We start from the raw sequence: 25,214 nt of genomic DNA, 5'->3' as shown, positions 1-25,214 counted from the left end.
ATTAATGGCCATGTTTAGTTAATGAAATGTTAAATTAGCAATCGTGATCATGGTCACAGTTCTATTGCGATCAGCTGTTGGACTGCATTAGATTGAAGGTAAATCAGACTAGGCTGCAGGTAAAACATTTTTAAATACACTAGCTCTTGTTGACAAGCATAGGCCAATGCAGTTCATTTCCATATGATTAATATATGATTCAGTGATTGCCCCATCAACCCCATCCTCAGTAGCCTATTCCAGCAGGCGTTTGGGCAACAGGAGCACTTCTTACCTCAATCGCCTCATTTATGTTAAATGAGTCTCAATTTGAACTAAGCAAGCACCTAAATCTTCAATTTTACATATTGCCTAGGCTACTGTAGGCTATCGGGGAAATGTAATTAGCCTATGCCTATTGAAATGACAAGTCAATCTCGCAAATACGTCATATAACGGTTTGTAGTTTTAACATCTGGCACAATTGACAGAGAATAGCCTAACTTTTTTTTTAAATTCGTCCAAGTTTCTTGCACAGAGATTTTGAGATCCTCTGTCGAATTTTCACCCCTCAAACTCTACTGTTGGATTTGTCTATCGTTGTGCATTTAAGGGATTTATTGACAATCATAGCAGTCAAACGAGTTAACGTCCATTGATGGAAAATGATCTGGCGAGTTTAATAAAGGCGAATTCTATTATCTTGCAACCTATTCAAATTCCTTTAGTCACGTTAGCTCACAATTATTATTTTGATGTAAAACAGATTTTTTTCGTCATTACAAATTACGTCAATAATCCTTAATTCGCTCGATAACGTTATGTCAAAATATTTTTGGGGCTAAATGTGGCAACTCCTCTCTTGCTGCTGAAAACAAACATTTGGGCTAGTTTTCAGGCCTTGTCGTAGATGTTGAGTTGTCACTGAGCTAGAAAATGTGGCTGGACCTGGCAACCCTGCTGGGGAAGGCTCTAGAAACGTCGAAGGCGCGGTAGCTGCGTCACAGCGTCAGGTCCGATTCAGAGTCCGCGAGGAGTAGACGGGGTGGCCTTGCAGTGTGTGGATATACAATACACAGTTTTGTAGTTCGCGCACACTTTTCTACAGCCCATTGAAACGAATTCCCCACAAGGACAGTATTCTAAATTTAATTGTGTATCCCCAAGGAGACGGCGATCACAACGGTATTTGACATACAACAAGACATGTAAGTTTGTGAGGAATGGCGAGCGCGTGCTTCTGTACAATTTAGCTAGCGCCAGTAGCTAGCTAACGTCGTTGGTTTCTTTATGCCGCTAGCTACCTAGCATACCAACATGCTTTTGCGAAAGACGGGAGGAACACCTAGCGATGATAGGCCTTATTTCATAGCTATCTGTTAACTACCAAGCTAATTTACAATGCAAGTTAATGAGTGCCAATGTCCATAATTTGATAACTAGCGCTAACTACTAACGTTAGCCAACTTAACATTGACTAGTTTTCTGTTTACTCAGTCCCTTTTGGCTAATGGGAATTTTTCCCATTAGTAGAAACTATCTAGCTACAGTAACGAAAGTTGGCTGGCTAGTTAACGTGTTAGTGTGGTCAAGTGCATGGCTCCGCATGGCATGTGTGGTGTGCTTTCCTGTCCATGTTTCAGTGAGCTAACGCTAGCCAGGTAGCTACAACTGATTAACGTTATCTAGCTAGATTAGTTAGCATATCGATCAATCACCATGGGTTGGCCTTACCTACCTTGCTAGTTAGCTTACGTTAGCCACAGAACAGAAATCCCTTCACGAGATGTAGCGTTAACGTTCAAAGAGTTCTATCTAGCCTAAGTAGCTAGCCAGATTAAGAGGATTTATAGAAATAACGAACGATGCATAGTTTTGCTGTAACGAAATGTTTATTCATACCGTGCAAATGGCTAGATAATGTCCAGTTGCTCTCAACAAAATGAGACTGTTTATCCTACTGCTGACTAGCTGTAAGGAAGCCAAGCGAGATGGCTAACTTAGTTGGCTAATGATACAGAATGCTCATTGTTGACTAATGTCCTTAATAGTAGCTAACGTTAAGTGTATTCGGGAAAGTATTTAGACACGTTGACTTTTTCCACATTTTATGTTACAGCCTTATTCTAAAATGGCTTAAACATTTTTTCCCCCTCACCTGTACACACAGTACCCCTTAATGACAGCTAAAACTTGTTTGTAGAAATGTTAGCAAATGTATTAAAAATAAAAACTGAAATAGCATATTTACATAAGTATTCCAACCCTTTGCTATGAGACTGGAAATTGAGTTCAGCTGCATACTGTTTCCATTGATGATTCTTGAGCTGATTTTACAACTTCATTGGTGTTCACCTGTGGTTAATTCAATTGATTGGACATGATTTGGAAAAGCACACCCCTGTCTATATAAGGTCTCACAGTTGACAATGCCTATCAGAGCTTAAACCCAGCCACGAGGCTGAAGGAATTGTCCATAGAGCTCCGAGACAAGATTGTGTCAAGGCACAGATCTGTAGGAGGGTCCCCAAAAAATGTTTGCAGCATTGATGGTCCCCAAGAACACAGTGGCCTCCATCATTTTTAAATGAAAGAAGTTTGGAACCACCAAGATGCTTCCTACAGCTGCCCCCCCAGCCAAACTGAGCAATCGGGAGAAGGACTTTGGTCAAAGAACCCGATGGTCACTCTGACAGAGCTCCAATGAACCTTCCAGAAGGACAACCATCTCTGCAGCACTCTACCAATCAGGCCTTTATGGTACTGTCCAGACAGAAGCTACTCCTCAGTAAAAGGCACATGACAGCCCGCTTGTAGTTTGCCAAAAGGCACCAAATGACTCTTAGACCATGTGAAACAAGTTACTCTGGTTGGATGAAATTAGAGGTCGACCGATTTAATTAGGGCCGATTTCAAGTTTTCATAACAATCAGCATTTTTGGACACCTATTACATTGCACTCCACGAGGAGACTGCGTGGCAGGCTGACTACCTGTTATGCGAGTGGAGCCAAGGTAAGGTGCTAGCTAGCATTACATTTCTTATAAAAAAACAATCAATCTTAACATAATCACTAGTTAACAACTACACATGGTTGATGATATTACTAGTTTATCTAGCTTGTCCAGCGTTGCATATAATCGATGCGGTGCCTGTTAATTTATCATTGCATCACAGCCTACTTTGCCAAACGGGTGATTTAACAAGTGCATTTGTGAAAAAAGCACTGTCGTTGCACCAATGTGTACCTAACCATAAACATCAATGCCTTTCTTAAAATCAATACACAAGTATATGTTTTTAAACCTGCATATTTAGTTAATATTGCCTGCTAACCTGAATTTCTTTTAACTAGGGCAATTGTGTCACTTCTCTTGCGTTCTGTGCAAGCAGAGTCAGGGTATATGCAACAGTTTGGGCCACCTGGCTTGTTGCGAACTGTGTGAAGACCATTTCTTCCTAACAAAGACCGCAATTAATTTGCCAGAATTGTACATAATTATGACATAACATTGATGATTGTGCAATGTAACAGCAATATTTAGACTCAGGGATGCCACCCGTTAGATAAAATACGGAACGGTTCTGTATTTCACTGAAAGAATAAATGTTTTGTTTTCGAAATGATAGTTTCCCGATTTGACCATATTAATGACCTAAGGCTCATATTTCTGTGTGTTATTATATTATAATTAAGTCTATGATTTGATAGAGCAGTCTGACTGAGCGGTGGTAGGCAGCAGCAGGCCCGTAAGCATTCATTCAAACAGCACTTTCCTGCATTTGCCAGCAGCTCTTCGCTGTGCTTCAAGCATTGTGCTGTTTATGACTTCAAGCCTGTCAACTCCTGAGATTAGGCTGGCAATACTAAAGTACCTATTAGAACATCCAATAGTCAAAGGTATATGAAATACAAATGGTATAGAGAGAAATAGTCCTATAATAACTACAACCTAAAACTTCTTACCTGGGAATATTGAAGACTCGTGTTAAAAGGAACCACCAGCTTTCATATGTTCTGAGCAAGAAACATAAACGTTAGCTTTTTTACATGTCACATATTCCACTTTTACTTTCTTCTCTAACACTTTGTTTTTGCATTATTTAAACCAAATTGATGTTTCATTATTTATTTGAGATGTATTATATTAAGTTAAAAGAAGTGTTTATTCAGTATTGTTGTAATTGTCATTAATACAAATATATAAAAATCGACAGATTAATTGGCATCAGTTTTTTTGGGCCCTCCAATAATCGGTGTTGAAAAATCATAATCGGTTGACCTCTAGTTGAAACCAAGATTGAACTCTTTGGCCTGAATGCCAAGTGTCACATCTGGAGGTAACCTGGCACCATCCTTAAGGTGAAGCATGGTGGTGGCAGCATCATGCTGTGGGGATGTTTTTCAGCGGCAGGGACTGGGAGACTAATCAGGATCGAGGCAAAGATGAACGAAGCAATGTACAGAGAGATCCTTGATGAAAACCTGCTCCAGAGCTCTCAGGACCTCTGACCAGGGATGAAGGTTCAGCTTCCAACAGGACAACGCAGGACTGGCTTTGGGACAAGTCTCCAATGTCCTTGAGTGGCCCAGCCAGAGCCCGGACTGGTCGAACATCTTTGGATAGACGTGAAAATGATACTCGCAACTGTGTCACACCTGCTCCATGCAGATGCTTCACAGCCGTTTGTCCCCGCCTCCCACTGTTAGTAGCACTGGGGTAGAAGTTACCTTTGGGTACAGCTGTAGGATCAGTGTAATGATTAGGGTGATGTGCATGCAGTTTGTGATCCAAGACAACATTGCTGGAAAATACCAGCAGGAGATCCTTCCTCTTCAGTGATAATAGATACAGTAGCTTTTGCTCTTCTGATTCTACTGAAGCCAACCATTCTATCCTGTGGGGGGGTGCTTAATTCACTAAATATTATGTAGAACGCTGTCATTCATTGAGTTTCTTGATCTGTGTTTCCAGGCATCCAGCGACTGCTAAGTGGTATGACAGACGGGACTCCGTCTACATCGAGTTCTGCGTAGCGGACAGCAAGGATGTCAAGATCAATTTCGAGAAAGCAAAGTTTGCTTTCAGGTGAGCTATGACATCTGTCAATGGAGTTTTAAAGAAAAAGTTTGCTCGAACTGCTCTAGGCATTTTAAAATCCCTCTAATTCAGTTTAAATATGTGCTCTGGGACTTAAGCAACTACTAAGTAGATTTTTAACCCTCCCACTTTGGGCTAGATGTGTCACTGTGTAGTTCATACATGCAGAATTTATGAGCGGAATTAGTGTCTTACTTCAATTGACCACAAACTGCCGAAATAAACTGTTTTTCTGGAAGTTGTGCTGCACTATTTTCCCTACATTTACCACCCACTTGGGCCAGCCCCCTAGCAATTTGAGGTCAACCAATGAGCTTCAGCCCCACAGCATATGAGTGACAGCTAGCATGATGCATACACAGCAGAGAGAGAGCAAGAGAGCAATGATGTGGTGCACATATCTGCACGTGATGTAGTATGCAATTTTCGTGGACCACTTTGGCTTGTGAGTGCTACTTTCGGAACTACTGGTTAAAAAGTATACATAAGTACCGGAGAATCCATTTAAGCCAAATTCATGCTGAATTCTTTTCTCCCCTCCCTTTACCAGTTGTCTTGGAGGAACTGACCAAGTCAAACACGAGAATGAAGTAGACCTTTTCGAAGCCATTGATCAAAATGTGAGTCACTCAATCACTTCATTACATTGTCATCCTGTCCTCAGGACGAGGTACAGATTGCATGATGTGTAACTAATGGAACTTAATTTTGCATAATGAAAGTGTTCATGTATCTCTTGTACACACACACACACAGGAATCCATGCACAAACGCACAGATCGGTCAGTGTTGTGCTGTTTGCGAAAAGCTGAACCTGGGAAGCCGTGGCTGAGGCTAACAAAAGAGAAGGCTAAGGTCAGTTCTAGTGTGTAATATATTTGCCATATATAGTTAAATAAAAATGATGTGCTTACGTATTGGTTGATAATTGATTTCGGAACACGCTGAATTCTAACTGCATGTAAGGAGCCAGGAAGATGACCTCCAGATGAGCATCTGCAAGCCTTTTTGTCATACATACTATTCCTCAACAGCTAACTTGGCTCAGCGTCGACTTTAACAACTGGAAAGACTGGGAGGATGATTCGGACGAGGAGCTAGGCAACTTCGATCGTTTCTCAGAGGTAGGAGATGGGGATATGGCGTTCAACACACAAGAAGCAATGGCTAAAGTAAGGGCCCTAGGGTAACTGGTGAACTTGCTCTTGATTGCTGTATGAACGGTTGGGCCAAGACTGTACAAATGAGTACATGGCAGCATGATGATATTTGGCTCAGGCTGTTCTTTGTGATTCTGATTGCAGATGATGAACAACATGGGGGGGGAAGATGACCTACCTGATCTAGATGGTGCTGATGATGTAAGAGCTACTCTGTGGAGTTCATCCTCTTTTTCTCAGTTTCACTTTACTTGACTTTGTACAGTAACACGATGTCACGCTCTAGTCATGTGCCTCTATTGTACTGGCTTGCTAATGACTGATCAGTCTCTTTAGAAGAATGTGTGGGGCACAATATGTTCAAACCTTAATTGCGATGGTCATATCAGCGAGTCACACTAAAATTTCCCCTGGTGGTACTGTTGCCACTAGGTTTCTCCAGTTGGTTGCATCAGTCCATGATTTGGTTGCACCAGTTTTTCCTACGGCGGCATGCAATATAGAACATTAGTAATTGTCTTATAAAGATATTCAGTGCTTTATTAACCCTTCTCCTACAATTTCCGTGGTCCTGTGGAAATCAAATTAACGTAAACAAAATCCATCATAATCAGTGTTTAAGATATGTTTTTTGTATGGGCTGCGTCTCAATCCGCCGATACCGCTCTTCCGCATCTGCCATGGTTGACACTGCGAAAATTGTTCTCACAAAGCGTCTAAATCGTCCAGTTTGACCAACAAACTACTATGATCCCTCTGTGGATGGATGACTCTCACTGAGTCACAGGTGCATCCTGTTTCCATTGATCATCCTTGATGTTTCTACAACTTGATTGGAGTCCATCTGTGGTAAATTCAATTGATTGGACATGATTTGGAAAGACACACATCTGTCCTATATAAGGTCCCACAGTTGACAGTCCATGTCAGAGCAGAAACCAAGCCATGAGGTTGAAGGAATTGTCCGTAGAGCTCTGAGACAGGATTGTGTTGAGGCACAGATCTGGGGAAGGTTACCAAAAAATTCTGCAACATTGAAGGTCCCCACGAACACATTAGCCTCCATCATTCTTAAATGGAAGGCGTTTGGAACCCACCAAGACTCATCCGAGAGCTGGCTGCCCGGCCAAACTGAGCAATCGGAGAAGGGCCTTGGTCAGGGAGGTGACCAAGAACCTGATGTTAACTCTGACAGAGCTCTAAAGTTCCTATGTGGAGATGGGAGAACCTTCCAGAAGGACACCATCTCTGCAGCACTCCACCAATAGGCCTTTATGGTAGTGGCCAGACGGAAGCCACTCCTCAGTAAAAGGCACATGACAACCCGCTTGGAGTTTGCCAGACGGTACCTAAGACTCTCAGACCATGAGAAACAAGACTCTGGTCTGCTGAAACCAAGATTGAACTATTTGGCCTGAATGCCAAGTCTCATGTCTGGAGGAAACCTGGCACCATCCCTACGGTGAAGCATGGTGGTGGAAGCATTATGCTCTGTGCATGTTTTTCAGCGGCAGGGACTGAGAGACTAGTCAGGATCAAGGCGAAGATGAATGGAGCAAAGTACAGTGAGATCTTTGATGAAAACCTGCTCAGGACCTCAGACTGGGGCGAAGGTTCACCTTCCAACAGGACAATGACCCTAAGCACACAGCCAAGCAACGCAGGAGTTGCTTCGGAACAAGTCTCTGAATGTCCACATGTTAGCTTAGTAGAACCCCCCCCCCCCCCCGGCTTAGACTAGATGGTTAGGAGGTGTAAAAACACTACTCGGATGGTTTCATCTAACATGTTATCATTCAAAATGTTATGATCCAGCCATTGTAATGAATTTTGGGTTGACAACTAGGCTATTGTAGTTTTTTATATTTAACTGTTAAAATAGAGCTCAAGAATTCACATTTATTTTGTTCAGTAGAGCTTTATTTGCCAATCTTTATATGCACTAATCTAGGCTTATTTAGGTTCAATTCACCACCTGAGTAAGTAGAAACTCAAACGCTAGATTGCTAACTAATACCCGATGCTAGTATCCATGTATTAATCTAACAGTAAATGTAATGTCCTAAAAAGCTTTGCAGTTGTAGCCTACTTCCCAGTGAGACTTATGCAATCACAATGGCGGATGCGCATGTCGCGCGCTCCATATCTCAAAAGCCATAGGCCTATAAAATATCTTTGTTTTAAAATGGTGCTATTGAGAGTTTAGAAATGAATAAGAAAGCTGAGAAATGCCTCTTCAATAGTGACAACCGTATAACACAGGATAGCTGTTTTCCCCGCAATTGGATTTTGAAATGTTATACAATCAGAAGAGATTCTATGAGAGCATTTTTTTTCTTCCCGGGAAAGGCGGTGAGTGGCCCACTTGTCACCGCAGCAGTCCCCAGCCAAACGGGCACTGGGCCATGGCAGATACTTTCATAGCAGGAATCATGAAGATAATGCTCTTAACTGTTTTTGAGCAAATCATGGTTTTAGCCTCTTTGAAAAATAGGAAGTTTTGCATGAGGTGACCATGTAGAATGTGCAGCTCGCATCCATACGACCAATTACAAATTGAACTTCCACAGCCAAGTCAAAGGGTTGCAAAATGCAACTAAATTGTCAGTCAGGCCTTTCATATGCATCTTCTCATGCTTATTTCTATTCCTGTTTAGGATGAGTCTGCAGATAGTGACGATGAAAGTAAGTTAAAGGTTTTCTCATCACACTGAGATTTCTAATAATTTGTATACCCTGACATACCTTAACCCAGAAATGTTTTGGCGCAGAAGTGCTATCCGAAGTATATTGTTGTTTTTATCACATGTCCATTTGTTTACTTTCCAATATTAATGATTTTTCCCCCCAGAAATGCCTGATTTGGAATGAAAACCCTCAAACCTGGAAGAGGGATGGAAGGAAGAATCAAACTATCTTGAAATTGAAGACTGGGGGAAAGAATCTGTACAGATATGAGTCGGTAGCCATGTTTAAATCCATAGCCTCTGCTCCAGAGCTAATTTCCAATCAGTCCACTTAAGGTTGATATGCATAGTGTTGTACAGAGTAGCAGTCTCCACTTCCATTTGCAGTGCTGCACTCTTGGCGTGTCCTGTTTTACTATTATTAGATTAAGCATTCATGATTTGTTTCGGATGTACTGTATAGTCATCCTCAACCTAGAAAGCAATACATGTAAAGAGATTGTCAAATGTAATGAAAAGTAATTAAATGTCTGTTTTACCCTCCCCCACAAGGTTCTGTGGTAAGTTAGTTGAGCAGTGTATCAGAACAGTTGAACATTTTCTGTTTGGTTCCTACTTGTGAGCCTCCCCTGTGGCATATAGGTAGTGATCAGAGAAACCGTTCCATGTTTCAGTAGCTTAGCCTTTAAGCTTACCCGTTTCCCTTTTCTTCCCCACCTGTTATGTCGCAAACAGTTTATCAATGTTATGTTCATTTAGATTTTAAATGTTCTGGAATTCATTACAGGCATCTGACTTGACATGTTGCTCACCGCTATCAATTTTTTTATTTGACTAATCCTGTATTACTATTTGCGATCCAACAGCAGTTTAGTTATTCATCACACATCTACACAGGAATAGAGCATACTCATTCCTATCTGTTTAGGCCTTTAACATCTGGATTTGTCTTGTACCCTAAAGAATATTCCATCTGTTTTAGAGTTATGGCAGTTAAAAATACCCCTTGTGTGTGGGGAGGGGGTTGTTGATATGAAATGGTAAACTTGTATAATGACCAAATTATATTTGCACTGTCAAGAACATGTACGTCAGGGGAGATGAATATAAGTGTCGTTATTGGTGTGTATGTCAACTTGTCAGGTTATCACAGGCTGAAGAACTTAAATTGATGTTGAATTGCAGTGGATTTTTTTTTATTGTCTACGTCTTTTTAATAAACTAAGACTCATGGTTCACACGGTGTGTGTTTGAAGACTGTCTATGCGTGTCAAAGCAGTTTTAGAGTACAGCGTTCAGTGGGGTGCGACATGGCTACTGAACTGCATTAATCACCGTTTTTCCAAAACAATTTACCAAGAACAGGCTCCTGTATGAACCTGTATGCCTCAACCTCCAGACATATTTGGACAGCTGCTCGTTGAAGAAGGAAAATAAATATCCTAGAAATAATTCTGCTCCCCGTTCAATATCTATCACCAATAACGTTATGAGCGCTTGGGCGGCCATACACCACCTTGCACTTTTAAATAGGCTACAATAGCCTGGACTAATTAAGCAAAAAGGCACAAGGGGGTGTGGTATATTGGTGATATACCATGGTTAAGGGCTGTTCTTATGCACAACGTGGAGTGCCTGGAAATAGCCCTTAACCATGGTATATTGGCCATTTATAGATGCCTTATTGCTATTATAAACTACTTACCAATGTAATTAGAGCAGTAAAAATAAATGTTTTGTCAATCAGCAATCGGGGCTCGAAACACCCAGTTTATAATCAACATTTGAGGATATATTGTATCGTTGGTTATCATCCGTTCTTTCAGGGTGAAAACGTGAAATGATGGAGAGGAGAGTGACATGTCCGAGCAGCGGATGACCACCAGGTATAGGGGATGGAGAGGCTGAACGATGGCCACCGAGAACTATTTTTATCTGCACAACAAGCATTAAATGTCAAAGTACATATAGAATCAGTATCTGTCTAATTAATTACACTAAAATGAGAATAGGGCTATATAAAAAAAGCATACTGCGTTCAGTTCCAGTGTGATGGGTGAAGTGTCACTAAAAATATATAAATGTACATAGTTATTTCAATTTATGTAGGTATTTTTGTAATTGTTTATTAAAGCTGCAATATGTAACTTTAGGGATGACTAAATTCATGTGAGTTGTATATATGTAATTCTCATTGAAAACAAGTCTAAGTGTGTGTTAGTAAATTCACTCTGGCTATCTAATCAGATTTCAGAGCAATCAATCATCAAGTTTGTAGTTGGCTTGATTACCAAACGACGATGAGACAGCCTACAGGGAGGAGGTGTGGGCACTCGGAGTGTGGTTTGAGATAAACAACCTCTCACTCAAAGTCAACAAAACAAAGGAGATGATTGTGGACTTCAGGAAACAGCAGAGTGAGCACCCCCCCCCCCCTATCCACATCAAAGGGACAGCAGTGGAGAAGGTGGAAAGTTTTAAGTTCCTAGGCGAACACATCACAAACTATAATGGTCCACCCACAGACAGTGTGGTGAAGAAGGAGCAACAGCGCCTCTTCAACCTCAGGAGGCTGAAGAAATGTGGCTTGTCACCCAAAACCCTGACAAACTTTTACAAGTGCACAATCGAGAGCATCCTGTCGGGCTGTATCACAGCCTTGTACGGCAACTTCACCGCACTCAACCGCAAGGCTTTCCAGAGGGTGGTGCGGTCTGCACAACGCATCACCGGGGGCAAACTACCTGCCTTCCATGACACCTACAGCACCCGATGTCACAGGAAGGCCAAAAAGATCAAGTAGGGTTGCAGAGGGTCGGAATCTTTCCGGAAAATGGGAAATAAAGCCCGAGAATTTGGGGAATTTTGCTTAAATTCATCTGAAAAGTTAGCTTATAACAGTGAACCTTTTTTGTGGGATACACATAAGGCAATTCTAGGTCTTGTGGCATATTTTGGTTAAACTATCCCCAATTCAATGGAATTGCAACCCTCTGCTTGCACAGTGAATTCTTCCATCATGTGCAATGCACTCTTCCATCTCATGTACAGCTGATTCTCAAGATCTTGTACACTAATGAGATGCTAATTGAGCCCTCACATGTACAGCTGATTCTCAAGATCTTGTACACTAATGAGATGCTAATTGAGCCCTCATATGTACAGCTGATTCTCAAGATCTTGCACGCTAATGAGATGCTATTGAGCCCACACTACTACACTGTCTGAGCCAAGGACAACATGCTTTCTGGTAAGTTTTGATTACAATACTGGGTGGGGTGAATATATTTTATATGACATACATGATTTTTTGTTAACTAGTAAATAGTAGCCTACAGCAACGTGTGTTTCAATCATTTCTAACTTAACAATTTCTGCAAGTTAATTTTTGCTACCGTGTGGGTTTTAGCTTACTTGAGCCTGCTAACTGAGGAGTGCTAATTCACCTGTTCCCATACATGTTTCATTTTAAAAAATGTATCTTACAAAGGAGTTGTTTAATCTAACTGCTTAACTATTTATCTGTACATGGAATTGTATCTGGGGTTTTCTTCTAACTTTTCCCCCCTAATCTTTACAGGAAATTGCCACGGGCACTATCTGATGTGTGGAGACATTTCGCTGCATCTAATGTATAAGGAAAGGCTGTGTACATTTGCAAATACTGTGCCAAATCATATGTGAAGAATGCAACAAAGATGCAGAATCATCTGGCCAAGTGCATAAAGTTCCCTCAGCGCTCACAACAAGCAACCTCTGACAAAAGTCTCTCTACCTCTATTCGAGGTGTAAATGATGAATCATCTAGAAGAAAAAGAAACGCACACCTATTAAGGCGAGGTGCTGGCTAGCGGAGTAGAAAACTTGAAAATAAGGGAGAGCCGCACACCCTAGGAGCTCAGATGCAAACATTACATTTTTGCATCTGAGCTCCTAGGGTGTGCGGCTTTCCCTTATTTTCAAGTAAATGATGAATCAGACACCTTACCGATAGCAACAGCTCATGGTCCTCCTGGAATTATACGTTTTTTTGACTCATTGGAGGAACGTAGTCAGAGAAATGCTGATGAATGTCTTGCTCGAGCTGTGTATGCAACTGGTTCATCTCTGATGCTCACAGGCAATGTGCATTGGAAGAGATTTCTGAATGTTCTTCGCCCAGCATACACCCCTCCAACCAGACATGCTTTATCTACTCATTTGCTGGATGCAGAGTTCAACAGAGTTCAAGTGAAGGTCAAGCAAATCATAGAGAAACCAGACTATTGCAATCATCTTTGATCGGTGGTCGAATGTTCGTGGGCAAGGAATAATTATCTATATCATCTCCACCCCTCAACCAGTATTCTACAAGAGCACAGACACAAGGGACAACAGACACACCGGTCTCTACATTGCAGATGAGCTGAAGGCAGTCATCAATGACCTTGGACCACAGAAGGTATTTGCACTGGTGACAGACAATGCTGCGAACATGCAGGCTGCTTGGTCTAAAGTGGAGGAGTCCTACCCTCACATCACACCCATTGGCTGTGCTGCTCATGCATTGAATCTGCTCCTCGAGGACATCATGGCACTGAAAACAATGGATACACTCTACAAGCGAGCCAAGGAAATGGTTAGGTATGTGAAGGGTCATCAAGTTATAGCAGCAATCTACCTCACCAAGCAAAGTGAGAAGAATAAGAGAACCACATTGAAGCTGCCCAGCAACACACGTTGGGGTGGTGTTGTCATGTTTGACAGTCTCCTGGCGGGGAAGGAGTCTCTCCAAGAAATGGCCATATCACAGTCTGCCGATATGGACAGCCCCATCAAGAGGATCCTCCTGGATGATGTATTTTGGGAGAGAGTGGTAAGCAGCCTGAAACTCCTGAAACCTATAGCAGTAGCCAATGCATGGATTGAGGGAGACAATGCCATCCTGTGTGATGTTCAGACTCTGCTTGCAGATGTAAGAGAAGAAATCCATACTGCCCTGCCCACTTCACTGTTGCTACAAGCAGAGGAAACTGCAGTTCTGAAATACATCAAAAAGCGTGAAGACTTCTGCCTGAAGCCCAGGTTACATGTTGGACCCCAAGTATGCTGGCAAGAGCATCCTGTCTGGTGCAGAGATCAACAAGGCCTATGGTGTCATCAATACCGTTTCTCGCCACCTTGGCCTGGATGAGGGCAAGGTTCTTGACAGTCTGGTGAAGTACACTTCCAAGCATAGGCTTTGGGATGGAGATGCAATATAGCAGTCGTGCCAACATATCTCATCAGCCACCCGGTGGAAGGGACTTTGTGGATCTGAGGCTCTTTCCCCTGTTGCCTCCATCATCCTCCAAATCCCACCAAAATCAGCCGCCTCAGAGCGCAAATGGTCCTTGTTTGGGAACACACACACCAAAGCACGCAACAGGCTGACCAATACAAGGGTTGAAGAATTGGTGGCCATCCGGGCAAATTTGAGCCTGACAACAAGCCATCCTCAACAAGGTTGGAAAGTGACAGTGAAGATGAGGCCTCAGAGTCTGATGTTCAAGAGGTGGACATTGAACAGGTCCAGGGAGAAGACATGGAATCCTGAGAGGAAGACAACCAAAGCTTTAGTTTCTGGACTATCATTTTACAGATGTATGTTGAAAACGTTTTTGGAGATGCGATGGATCATTGGGGAGCATTCAATATTCCTTTTTGTTGTTCAGTGAAATCATCCCATGTGAAGAGTTAACTCATTTAATTAAAGTTCAATTCGTAACTAAATTGTTGTTTTTATTTCTATTGGATGGATTTAATAATTTGCAATTATGTCTAATTTATTATAAGGTTAAAGGTTTCGGTCTCCATATGATATGGTAAATATATCCAATGCAAAAAACATCTACATTTAAATTATGTTAATATTAATTTGCATATATATCCATATATTCCCACAGAATGTTTCCACCTCTGAATATTCCCCAAACTGTGCAACCCTATCAAGGACAACCACCTGAGCCACTGCCTGTTCTCACCGCTACCATCCAGAAGGCGAGGTCAGTACAGGTGCATCAAAGCCGGGACCGAGAGACTGAAAAACAGCTTCTGCCATCACACTGCTAAACAGCAATCACTAACTCAGAGAGGCTACATTGAGACCCAATCACTGGCCACTTGAATAAATGGATCACTAGTCACTTTAAATAATGCCACTTTAATGTTTACATATCTTACATTACTCATATCATATGTACATACTGTATTTTATACCATTTATTGCACCTCGCTTATGCCACTCATCCATATACTTATATGTTCATATTCTCATTAACCCCTTTAGATATGTGTGTATTAGGTAGTTGTTGGGGAATTGTTAGATTACTTGTTAGATGTTACTGCACTGTCGGAACTAGAAGCACAAGCATTTCGCTACACTCTCATTAACATCTGCTAACCATGTGTATGTGACCAATAAAAATGTGATTTGATTTGCGAACACGCTACATCTGTTGAATATGACAGGTGTCAGTAAAAGTCGGCAAGTAAACGTAATTGAATTGTTGCCAGCAGCAGTTAGTCACCATTGCTCTAGATAACATGAAAACAGCCTAACCGGCTCTGCTAGGGCAAGTAAAATGGTCATAGTTGGGTGTTCTCTCATTTGTATCATTTAAATGTAGATGTGTTTTGCAACTTAGTTTGGGTGCTCGACTGCTGTTGTGAGGTCAGAATGCTCGGATCAAACCTACAACCCTACTCCTCAGACAAAAGAGAGTGTGATCTGAAAGCTCTGGGACCGAAACACTCTGAATTTACGAATGGACAATCTGACAGCACTCTGAATTTACGAACGCCCAGAGCACTCTTGTACTCCAGAGTGAATATACAAACACCCTATGAAGCGGTTGATGTGTTCAATGTGAGCTATTTTTATGCTTCACTTGCTTAAGTTTCGTTTTAGCTTATTTTACTTTCGGTTTTCTACACCTGCTGAAAATACTCAACTTTTTTGGTTATGGAAAATATATTTCACTGCGGTTTAGATGGTATAATGATTCTCTACACTATACTTCCTTGTTTTGTCACATTAACGGAAATTAGGCGAACTATTAGAATTTTAGCAACCAGGAAATGGCGGATTGATTTCTGCATAGTGCATCTTTAAACGACAACCTCCCATCTCAATTCTAACCAGACACCCTTTGCGCTCTAATGATTCCGAGGGAGATATCCCGTCAGGTCCTAGAGCCGCTTTTTGTTTTCGGTATTGAATGAGAGTAATTAAATAGTGATGCCATGAAAGCTGTGGAAGACGATTAGGAAGTGTGAGACGAGAGGAAGTAGTGCGTTGAAAAGGGTTCAACAATAAAGGGGATAATGTGAAATGGCAATAGACAGCAATAGTTATCGATTCAAAATCATATTCTTGAGTACAATCTTTTTATTTTGCGTAAACAATATTATGGTATTTGTTTTATTATGCTTTTCTTGAATGTGCCCATTTTGTTGTGAAATGAAACTCTGGCAAAACTGAAGAAGATTAAATACGGTGCATTTGGAAAATATTTAGACCCCTTGACTTTTTTCACATTGTTATGTTACAGCCTAGTTCTAAAACGGATTATTTTTGTATCCCTCAATCTACACACAATACCCCATAATGACAAAATCAAAAAAGTTTTTTAACATTTTTTGCAAATGTATTAAAAACTAAATATCACATTTTCATAAGTTTTCAGACCCTTTACTCAGTACTTGGTTGAATCACATTTGGCAGCGATAACAGTCTTGCGTCTTCTTGGGTATGACACTACAAGCTTGGGACACCTGTATTTGGGGAGTTTCTCCCTATTCTTCTCTGCAGATCCTCTCAAGCTCTGTCAGGTTGGATGAGGAGCGTCGCTGCACAGCTATTTTCAGGTGTCTACAGAGATGTTCGATCGGGTTCAAGTCCGGGCTCTGGCTGGGCGACTCAAGGACATTCAGAGACTTGTCCCGAAGCCACTACTGTGTTGTCTTGTGTGCTTAGGGTCATTGTCCTGTTGGAAGGTGAACCTTCGCCCCCAGTCTGAGGTCCTGAGCGCTCTGGAGCAGGTTTTCATCAAGGATCTCTGTACTTTGCACCGTTCATCTTTTCCTCGATCCTGATTAATCTCCCAGTCCCTGCCACTGGAAAACATCCCCACAGCATGCTGCTGCCACCACCACCATGCTTCACCGTAGGGATGTGCCAGGTTTCCTCCAGACGTGACGCGTGGCATTCAGGCCAAGGAGTTCAATATCTTTGTTTCATCCGACCAGGGAATCTTGTTTCACATGGTCTGAGAGTCCTTTAGGTGCCTTTTTGCAAATTACAAGCAGGCTGTCATGTGCCTCTACTGAGGAGTGGCTTCCGTCTGGCCACACTACCATAAAGGCCTGATTGGTGGAGTGCTGCAGAGATGGTTGTCCTTCTGGAAGGTTCTCCCATCTCCATAGAGGAACTCTGGAGCTCTGTCAGAGTGACCATTGGGTTCTTTGTGACCTCCCTGACCAAGGCCCTTCTTCCCCGATTGCACAGTTTGGACAGGTAGCTAGCTCTAGGAAGAGTCTTGGTGGTTCCAAACTTCTTCTATTTAAGAATGATGGAGGCCAATGTGTTCTTGAGGATGTTCAATGCTGCAGAAATGTTTTGGTACCCTTCCCCAGATCTGTGCCTCGACACAATCCTGTCACGGAGCTATAAGAACAATTCCTTCTACCTCATGGCTTGGTGTTTGCTCTGAAATGCACTGTCAGCTGTGGGACCTTATATAGACAGGTGTGTGCCTTTCCAAATCATGTCCAATCAATTGATTTTACCACAGACAGACTCCAATCAAGTCATAGAAACATCAAGGATGATCAATGGAAACAGGATACACCTGAGCTCAATTTTGAGTCTCACAGCAAAGGGTCTGAATACTTAGGTATTTCTGTTTTATTTTTATACATTTGCAAAAAAAATCTAAAAACCTGTTTTTGCTTTGACATTATGTGGTATTGTGTGTAGATTGATGATCATTTTTTTATTTAATCAATTTTAGAATAAGGCTGTAACGTAACAAAATGTGGAAAATGTCAAGTGGTCTGAATACTTTCCAAATGCACTGTATATTATGTGGTGTAACCTGTGTCCTAAAGAGCAGGTTTTTGCTGCAGGATTGGATATTCTTTATAAAGTTCAATGATGTTTAGCACAATGATAAAGTGTGTGTGTCTGTTCAAAAGTAGGCCACTGTAGAACGCACTTCCAAGAATTAGACAGGTGCAGGGTTCAACAAATGTCATATGAAATGAATAGAAACACCTGCATGCAGTTATGTTACCATGAATTTTATCGCACTAAAATAAATTCATGAAAGCCTAGAATGTAGGTTGTTCTATTCCTTTAATATAATCTATGTTCTCATTCTGGAAATTTGCCTAATTCATTATAGGAGATGTAGTAGCCTATACCACAATATTGCAAAATTAAAACATTCATTTAATTAAAAGGGATTTACTTTCGGGGTTTTGGCAATTAAGCCCTGTATCTTCCCAATAGTCAGATGAACTCATGGATACCATTATGTCTCTGCATCCAGTATGAAGGAAGTTAGAGGTACTTTCGTGAGCCAATGCTAACTAGCGTTAACGCAACCACTGAAGTCTATGGCATCTACTAGCATGCTAGCTGATACCATAGACCTCCAGTCATTGCGCTAATGCTAGTTAGCAACTTCCTTCAAACTGCACGAAGATACATAAAAAATGTTATTCATGAGTTCATCTGTTCCTGGTGAAGTAGATAATAGTCTTCATTGCCAAAATCCCTTAGTAATCCATTAACAGAATCGTTTACCATGAAATGTTAGACGTTTAACAATGTAACAGGAAATGAATAGGATAAAATTGTGGCACTGTATAAGTATATTAAAAGTAGCAGAGCAGCACACATATGCACTACACTGAATTTGCAGGCCTTCAACACAAGAACCATATGGTGTGAGAGACCATATCCCTACTTTGTAGTGGGCTATCTTTATAAAAAATGGCACAAACTTTTATCGTGATGTCTATACTCGAGACATTCAAGTTTCAACTTTATTTCTCCCAGAGGGCAATTTGTTTTGAAGCAGGTGAGCACTAGACATAAAAAACATAAAATCCACATGGATCTGAATGATGGTAAAATGAAGATGTCACAGCGGTCCACCCCTTAAATTCATGCAAAGGAAGCTTCAATCCAGTTGTCGGAGTAACATGTTTCTCCAGACAAAAATTGAAAATGTAGATGGTTTGAGTGCTGCTGAAATTTGTTTTGCATGTAGCTGAACATTTCATTTACACCACTTTTAGCTTGGAAAATGCTCAATATGGTCACTGATGACAGAAATGTGGGGAGATGTGTGAGATGACAGGCCAAATACATTTGTAATCTGAAATAACATTGTGATAACTCACCTCATATTTTCAGTACCAGTAGGTTATGTCTAGTATTAGACCAAATATACTTATCTAACTCGGTTTCCCATACTCATTTGTGTTTGTACTCAAATTCATACGTACTTTTAATTACACTGTATACATCCATACCTTCATATTTGTGTGTAGCCTAAATACATCAGATGAGTGTAATGTTATGATGGTTCGGCGGTAGGACCCAGAGCTCACCAGGCTACACGTAGTGTGTACCCATTCACTTCCTCTTGCGGCTCGATTTCTTTCTCTTCTGTAATCATGGCTGCGCTCAAACACCAGCCATGTTTCCTAATTTGAAACCCAAAGGTTAGCGAAAACCTGTTTATTATTTACATCGCCTGTACCGTCTTCAACTATATTTGTTCAATCGGAGGATCAAAGGCATCGGTGCCTTTGAAATCCAAGGATTACAAGGTTAGACAGTTTTAATTACATTTTATGGCGAAAACTTTTGTGTGTGAGGATGATACTGTCCCACAATTTAAGGCAACTAACGTTAACGTTACGGCAAAAACAACGAGTGTATTACCTTGCTAACAAAAGAGCATCCAAAATGTTCAGTAACGTAAACAAGAATGAGACTCTTAAGACGACCCACTGTTTCGATTCTCCTTAAGTTGTATTAGCTAATGTAGCTAACTACCCGCTGTGACTGTTATTAGCGACCTAGTTTTACACTACGGTGTAACTTCAGTTGCTGATTATTGTAAATAAGCGCTATCTAATAAGGGTCTCGATGTGTCGAATGTTGAAACAACCAGCAAATTCTATCATGTAAACCCGATTGTATTAAATGTAACTAGCTAGCTATATCTCACCTCACGACATCCTTGGAGGATTGTTTTTGTTGCAGAGAAAGACATGGAATCAATGTTAACTGCGCCCGGTGTTGCTAACCAGATAGGCCTATCTCGCTAGTTGGAAATGACGTTATTTAATTAGCTTTAGCCACTTATCTACTAGCGAGTTTTGAATGAAAGTCCATTTGAAAATATGTAGATACTGTTGTACACAAATTAACAAACGTTAGTTAGTCAATATATCGACAATACCAAAACGAAACATGCTTAATGCAACTGCTCGAGCAATTCTGTTATTGAATTTCACTAACATTACAAGCCCTACGAAGCCCTTTTTGTTTTCGTTATTGACCGTTTGATAAGCAACTGGATAACGTTAGCTACTGTAGCTAGATGGTTTAGCTATATTGACCTAGCTAGCTAACAAGCGAACATTACATTAGTCAACTTCAACTGGACACGTTAAAAAGCTAACGTTAGTAGCCATGTTATCATGAACTAAATGTACAACAATCATTATTTTTTATTAAACATAGCCATAGTGAGAAACAAAAATGTCGGCTTTTTATCAGGGGGCTACATTTCGATTTATGTCGATGAACACTTAGCTAGCTACACAGATAATCTAGGTAGCTAGTTGATCTGTGGAGGAGAGAAATCCAGGTCCATCCAGGGGGTGATATCCGCGAGCGCATGGTCACGTGTGGTAGTTAGCCTTAGCCAGTGTGAGATGGTAAGCAGAATTATGTACAATCGAATAACATTTTATGTCTTTCGAAAGTAACTAATAAATTACTAACTGCTGTTTTGGTTATTGCATTACCATATATTTGTGATACGGCCCAAACATGTAGGTTGCAGCGAGCTACGGTAGTATAGAACGCCAATGTTTTCAGCTAGCTACTAGTGTTAGTTAGCTCTTCGTGCTAATATTACTGTTTATCGTGGGATGGATGTTGAAAAACGCAGTTAAACATTGGGTTTACGAATGGTTTGACGTTCCATACAATATGTACTTGTTGTAAACTACGATATACCTTTTTTTGTCAACTTGTAGTTATCTTGAAAACATATTTCTCAGACCAAAATATTGTTTTCCCGTTATCAAAACGGGTCCGTTGTGCTTTAGCTACCGTGGATCATTCCGTGGCGTTCATTGTCCATTATTTTGTTGGCCAGGGCATCCCCTTCGCTGCTCTAACTGCGACATTTTTAGGGAGCTATGGGAGGGCAATGTTTGATCATTAATTCCACACCGTGTCATCATTCATAATAGTCCATCTCAGGCTTGCCGACGCCTGCAGTTCTAACCAAGTAATGTTAGTGTATGGATCTAGCTAGCTACATTGTTTTTAAAATAACACATACTATTTTCTATTTATTTTATACTACACACATTTTATTTATGAAAACCATCCATTGCATGTGTATTCTGCTTGTAAAAATAGCCTATTATGAGACAGCTGCATGGAAGTTTGGTGTGATTTTTTATTTTATTTTACTTGATATGCAGGTAAAATATTTTTTCTGGTTTCTTTGTTTCTCTTCATGATTTGTGGTCTGTGCTCCCTGTTTTTTTTCAGATGGAGTCGAACAACCATTTCAACTATGGCAGCCACTCCTCTGTGTCTGCTAACTCAGGACTGAAACTCTCCTCAGGGGATTCTCTCTATTCTAACAGATCCTCCATGAGTTTCCCTCCACAGGGGAAGAGTGAGTACAGCCCCCTCTAACCACATTTGCTGTGGTTACTCTCTGCCTCACTATTTTCTATATCAATAACTGATTTATATTTAATCTCTCTCTGCCCTAGTCTCTTGGCCCCTTCTAATGAGCAAAATATTGTAACTCTAGACCAGGTGTTCGGTGCATAAACAATCAATATCATGATCATACCACAACAAATTGATGTTCGCTGGACATTTTATGATTGCAGGATGCATGACCTGTGGATGCTGTGTGAATTGAACACACTGAACAATTAGTAATCTGACTCATCCCTGACCACCTTTGCAGATATGAATGGCGAAATGAATGTGAATGGCGTCACTACTGTAATTGGGCCTAGTGTGCCTGGCTCCCACCTTCCAACAGCCTCATACCCCCACATGAGCAACCAGCACCAGAGTAGCATGGGCTACGACTACCTGTGGGGAGGACAGCCACAGTACAGCCCAGCCATGGGCTCGTCTCCTGGGCACGGCATGCACCAGAAGCAGCCTCCACCTGGGGGGATGCAGCAAGAGAGCCAGCACCACTTCCAGGGTCATGGACAGTACCAACTGAACGGGGGCATGCCTGGGTCCCGTCAGCCACCTGTGGCGGCCCCACCAAACGTGACTCTTACAGGGGGCCAGTACTGGAACAGGGGTAACCCGGGGCAACAGCAGAGCAGCGCAGCCATGGCAATGGGGTATAACTCACAAGGTGTGTACGGGTCCTACCAGAGTCAGGTGCACCCTGGGATTGCGCCCTCACAGCATCACCAGCAGCAGCCTCCACAGTCATCCCCTCACCAACAGACACAGCAGCACCTCCACCCGCACCACCACCCACACCACCAGCAGCAACACCAGCAGCAACCTCAGCACTACAGCATGGTACCCAATGGGATTCCCTACTACCAGCCCCAGCACCCACCTCTTCCCGCTCCACAACCCCAGCCCCCGTCCCAATCTCAGTCCCAGGCTCAGATGATGCCCCCAACCTCCCAAAATTTCACCCCTCCACGGGGCAGCCCACAGCACCACCACATTGGTCGGGGAGGCACTGGCAGCCCCCTCCCCCTGGGGGTGTCCTCTGTCCCAATGATGTCACCCTCGACAATGGCGGATAGTGGATCGCCCCAGAGCCAGACCAGGGAGAGGAGTCCCCATGGAGGTTCTGTGGGGATGCCTGCTATCATGCAAGGTAAGATTTAAATATTTACACAGGTGGCAAGTTTTCAGAGTAACCTAGTCTTTTTTTTTATGGCACTGAAGAAGTAAGTATCTGTTCCCCTGTTTCCTTTTCATATGGTCACTAGAGCCAGTGTCTGTGGAAACGGCACCATATATCACTGCAGTTCGAAATACCTATTTCAAAGCGATTTTTCTTTCCAAACGATGACTCAATTACATTCAATTAGGCCTAATCAGTGTCTCAGCTGTCAGTAATTTAATTCGCTAAGCAGATTTAATAAAAACACTGTTTCCATGACAGAACTGAAAACCTTTGCCGATATGAAAACATATATTTCAGTGTATTCTCAAAGCGTCTACTTTTTCCACTTCATAAGTTAACTAGGCTTCTTTTCATTTAGGGGAGAGTGGGGTAAGTTGAGCCGCTCCTTGTTTCTAGGAAACCATACACAAAGTTAATAATGCATCGAAATATTTAGGAAGCATTCATCATTTCATGGTCTGTGAAGGAAAAAACACATGGGAAAAGTGTTCTATTTATTTGACAATTTTTAAAACACAATTACACAATACATTGGCCTCGTGAGTGGCACAGCGGTCTAAGGCACTGCATTGCAGTGCTAGAGGCGTCACTACATACCCTGGTTCGTTCCCAGGCTGTGTCACAACCGGCCGTGATCGGGAGCCCCATAGGGGGGCCCAGCGTCGTCCGGGTTAGGGGGGGGGGTTTCCCGGGGGTAGGCCGTCATTGTAAATAAGAATTTGATCTTAACTGACTTGCCTAGTTAAATAAAGGTTAAATTAAAATAATGTAAAATTATTGGGGATTACACAAAGTTAAACGTATTTCCATTTTGGTCCTCTTAAATAAATGCTAAACATTCTTTTACAAACAGGCTACGCACTAGATCTAGCCTACACAGTATTTTATTTTTTTATTTCACCATTATTTAACCAGGTAGGCTAGTTGAGAACAAGTTCTCATTTACAACTGTGACCTGGCCAAGATAAAGCAAAGAAGAGCGACACAAACAACAACCCAGAGTTACACATGGAATAAACAAACATACAGTCAATAACACAATATAAAAAGTCTATATGCAGTGTGTGCAAATTAGGTAAGGTAAGGGAGGTAAGGCAATAAAATGGCCATAGTGGCGAAATAATTACAATTTAGCAATTAAACGCTGGAGTGATAGATGTGCAGAAGATGAATGTGCAAGTAGAGATACTGGGGTGCAAAGGAGAAGAAAAGAAAACGGTATGGAGATGAGGTAGTTGGATGGGCTATTTACAGATGAGCTATGTGCAGTGATCTGTGAGCTACTCTGACAGGTGGTTCTTAAAGTTAGTGAGGGAGATATGAGTCTCCAGCTTCAGTGATTTTTGCAATTCGTTCCAGTCATTGGCAGCAGAGAACTGGAGGGAAAGGTGGCCAAAGGAGGAATTGGCTTTGGGGGTGACCAGTGAAATATACCTGCTGGAGCGCGTGCTACGGGTGGGTGCTGCTATGGTGACCAGTGAGCTGAGATAAGGTGGGGCTTTACCTAGCAAAGATTTAAAGGTGACCAGTGGGTGGGTTTGGCCAGTGGGTTTGGCGACGAATATGAAGCGAGGGCCAGCCAACGAGAGCATACAGGTCGCAGTGGTGGGTAGTATATGGGGCTTTGGTGACAAAACGGATGGCACTGGGATAGACTGCATCCAATTTGCTGAGTAGTGTTGGAGGCTATTTTGTAAATGACATCTCCAAAGTCAAGGATCGGTAGGATAGTCAGTTTTACAAGCGTATGTTTTAGAGGTCGGCCATGCCGATTTTAATTAGGCCCGATTTCAAGTTTTCATAACAATCGCTAATCGGCATTTTTGGATGCCTACACGGCCTACTTCGCCAAACAGGTGATGATTTAACAAAAGCGCATTTGTGAAAAAAGCACTGTCGTTGCACCAATGTACCTAACCATAAACATCAATGCCTTTCTTAAAATCAATACACAAGTATATTTTTTTAAACTTGCATATTTAGTTAAACGAAATTCATGTTAGCAGGCAATATTAACTAGGGAAATTGTGTCAATTCGCTTGCGTTCAGTGTAAGCAGAGTCAGGGTATATGCAGCAGTTTGGGCCGCCTGGCT

At 41.7% G+C, this 25,214-nt stretch overlaps 2 protein-coding genes across 7 annotated transcripts in view; both read left to right on the top strand.

Annotated features, from left to right (window-relative positions):
- Positions 1-963: 963 nt before the first annotated feature.
- On the top strand, positions 964-10,164 carry LOC106571940 (prostaglandin E synthase 3). 2 transcript variants are annotated; one of them, XM_014145529.3, is made up of 8 exons: positions 964-1,187; positions 4,956-5,069; positions 5,632-5,701; positions 5,838-5,936; positions 6,116-6,253; positions 6,386-6,442; positions 8,899-8,926; positions 9,093-10,164. In XM_014145529.3, coding segments are annotated over exons 1-8 (528 nt in total). In that variant the 5' UTR covers positions 964-1,185; the 3' UTR covers positions 9,113-10,164. The 2 variants fall into 2 exon arrangements, with proteins under 2 accessions (XP_014001004.1, XP_014001005.1); XM_014145530.3 differs by having other exon boundaries at positions 970-1,187; positions 6,116-6,205.
- Positions 10,165-19,592: 9,428 nt separating this feature from the next.
- The window catches only part of LOC106571938 (uncharacterized), a 39,159-nt gene continuing 33,537 nt past the window's right edge, over positions 19,593-25,214 (top strand). For 2 of the 5 annotated variants that reach the window (XM_082962003.1, XM_082962004.1), the window contains exons 1-3: positions 20,804-20,910; positions 21,761-21,890; positions 22,194-23,087. In XM_082962003.1, the coding sequence (XP_082818129.1) occupies positions 20,908-20,910; positions 21,761-21,890; positions 22,194-23,087 (1,027 nt within the window). In that variant the 5' untranslated portion in view covers positions 20,804-20,907. Of the gene's footprint in view, positions 19,792-20,803; positions 20,911-21,760; positions 21,891-22,193; positions 23,088-25,214 lie in introns of those variants that run through there. The other 3 variants (XM_082962001.1, XM_082962002.1, XM_082962000.1) reach the window with 3 other exon arrangements.

This window comes from Salmo salar, chromosome 15, assembly GCF_965601325.2.
Source record: "Salmo salar chromosome 15, fSalSal1, whole genome shotgun sequence".
Lineage (NCBI taxonomy): Eukaryota > Metazoa > Chordata > Actinopteri > Salmoniformes > Salmonidae > Salmo > Salmo salar.
The sequence above is the reverse complement of the archived record's forward strand: the minus strand, read 5'-3'. Positions and strand labels throughout refer to the sequence as shown.

Coding starts and splice junctions, on each gene's coding strand:
- LOC106571940 (XM_014145529.3), top strand. Junction 5,070..5,631: donor AAAGCAAAGTTTGCTTTCAG/GTGAGCTATGAC, acceptor TCCCTTTACCAG/TTGTCTTGGAGGAACTGACC. Junction 5,937..6,115: donor TAACAAAAGAGAAGGCTAAG/GTCAGTTCTAGT, acceptor ATTCCTCAACAG/CTAACTTGGCTCAGCGTCGA.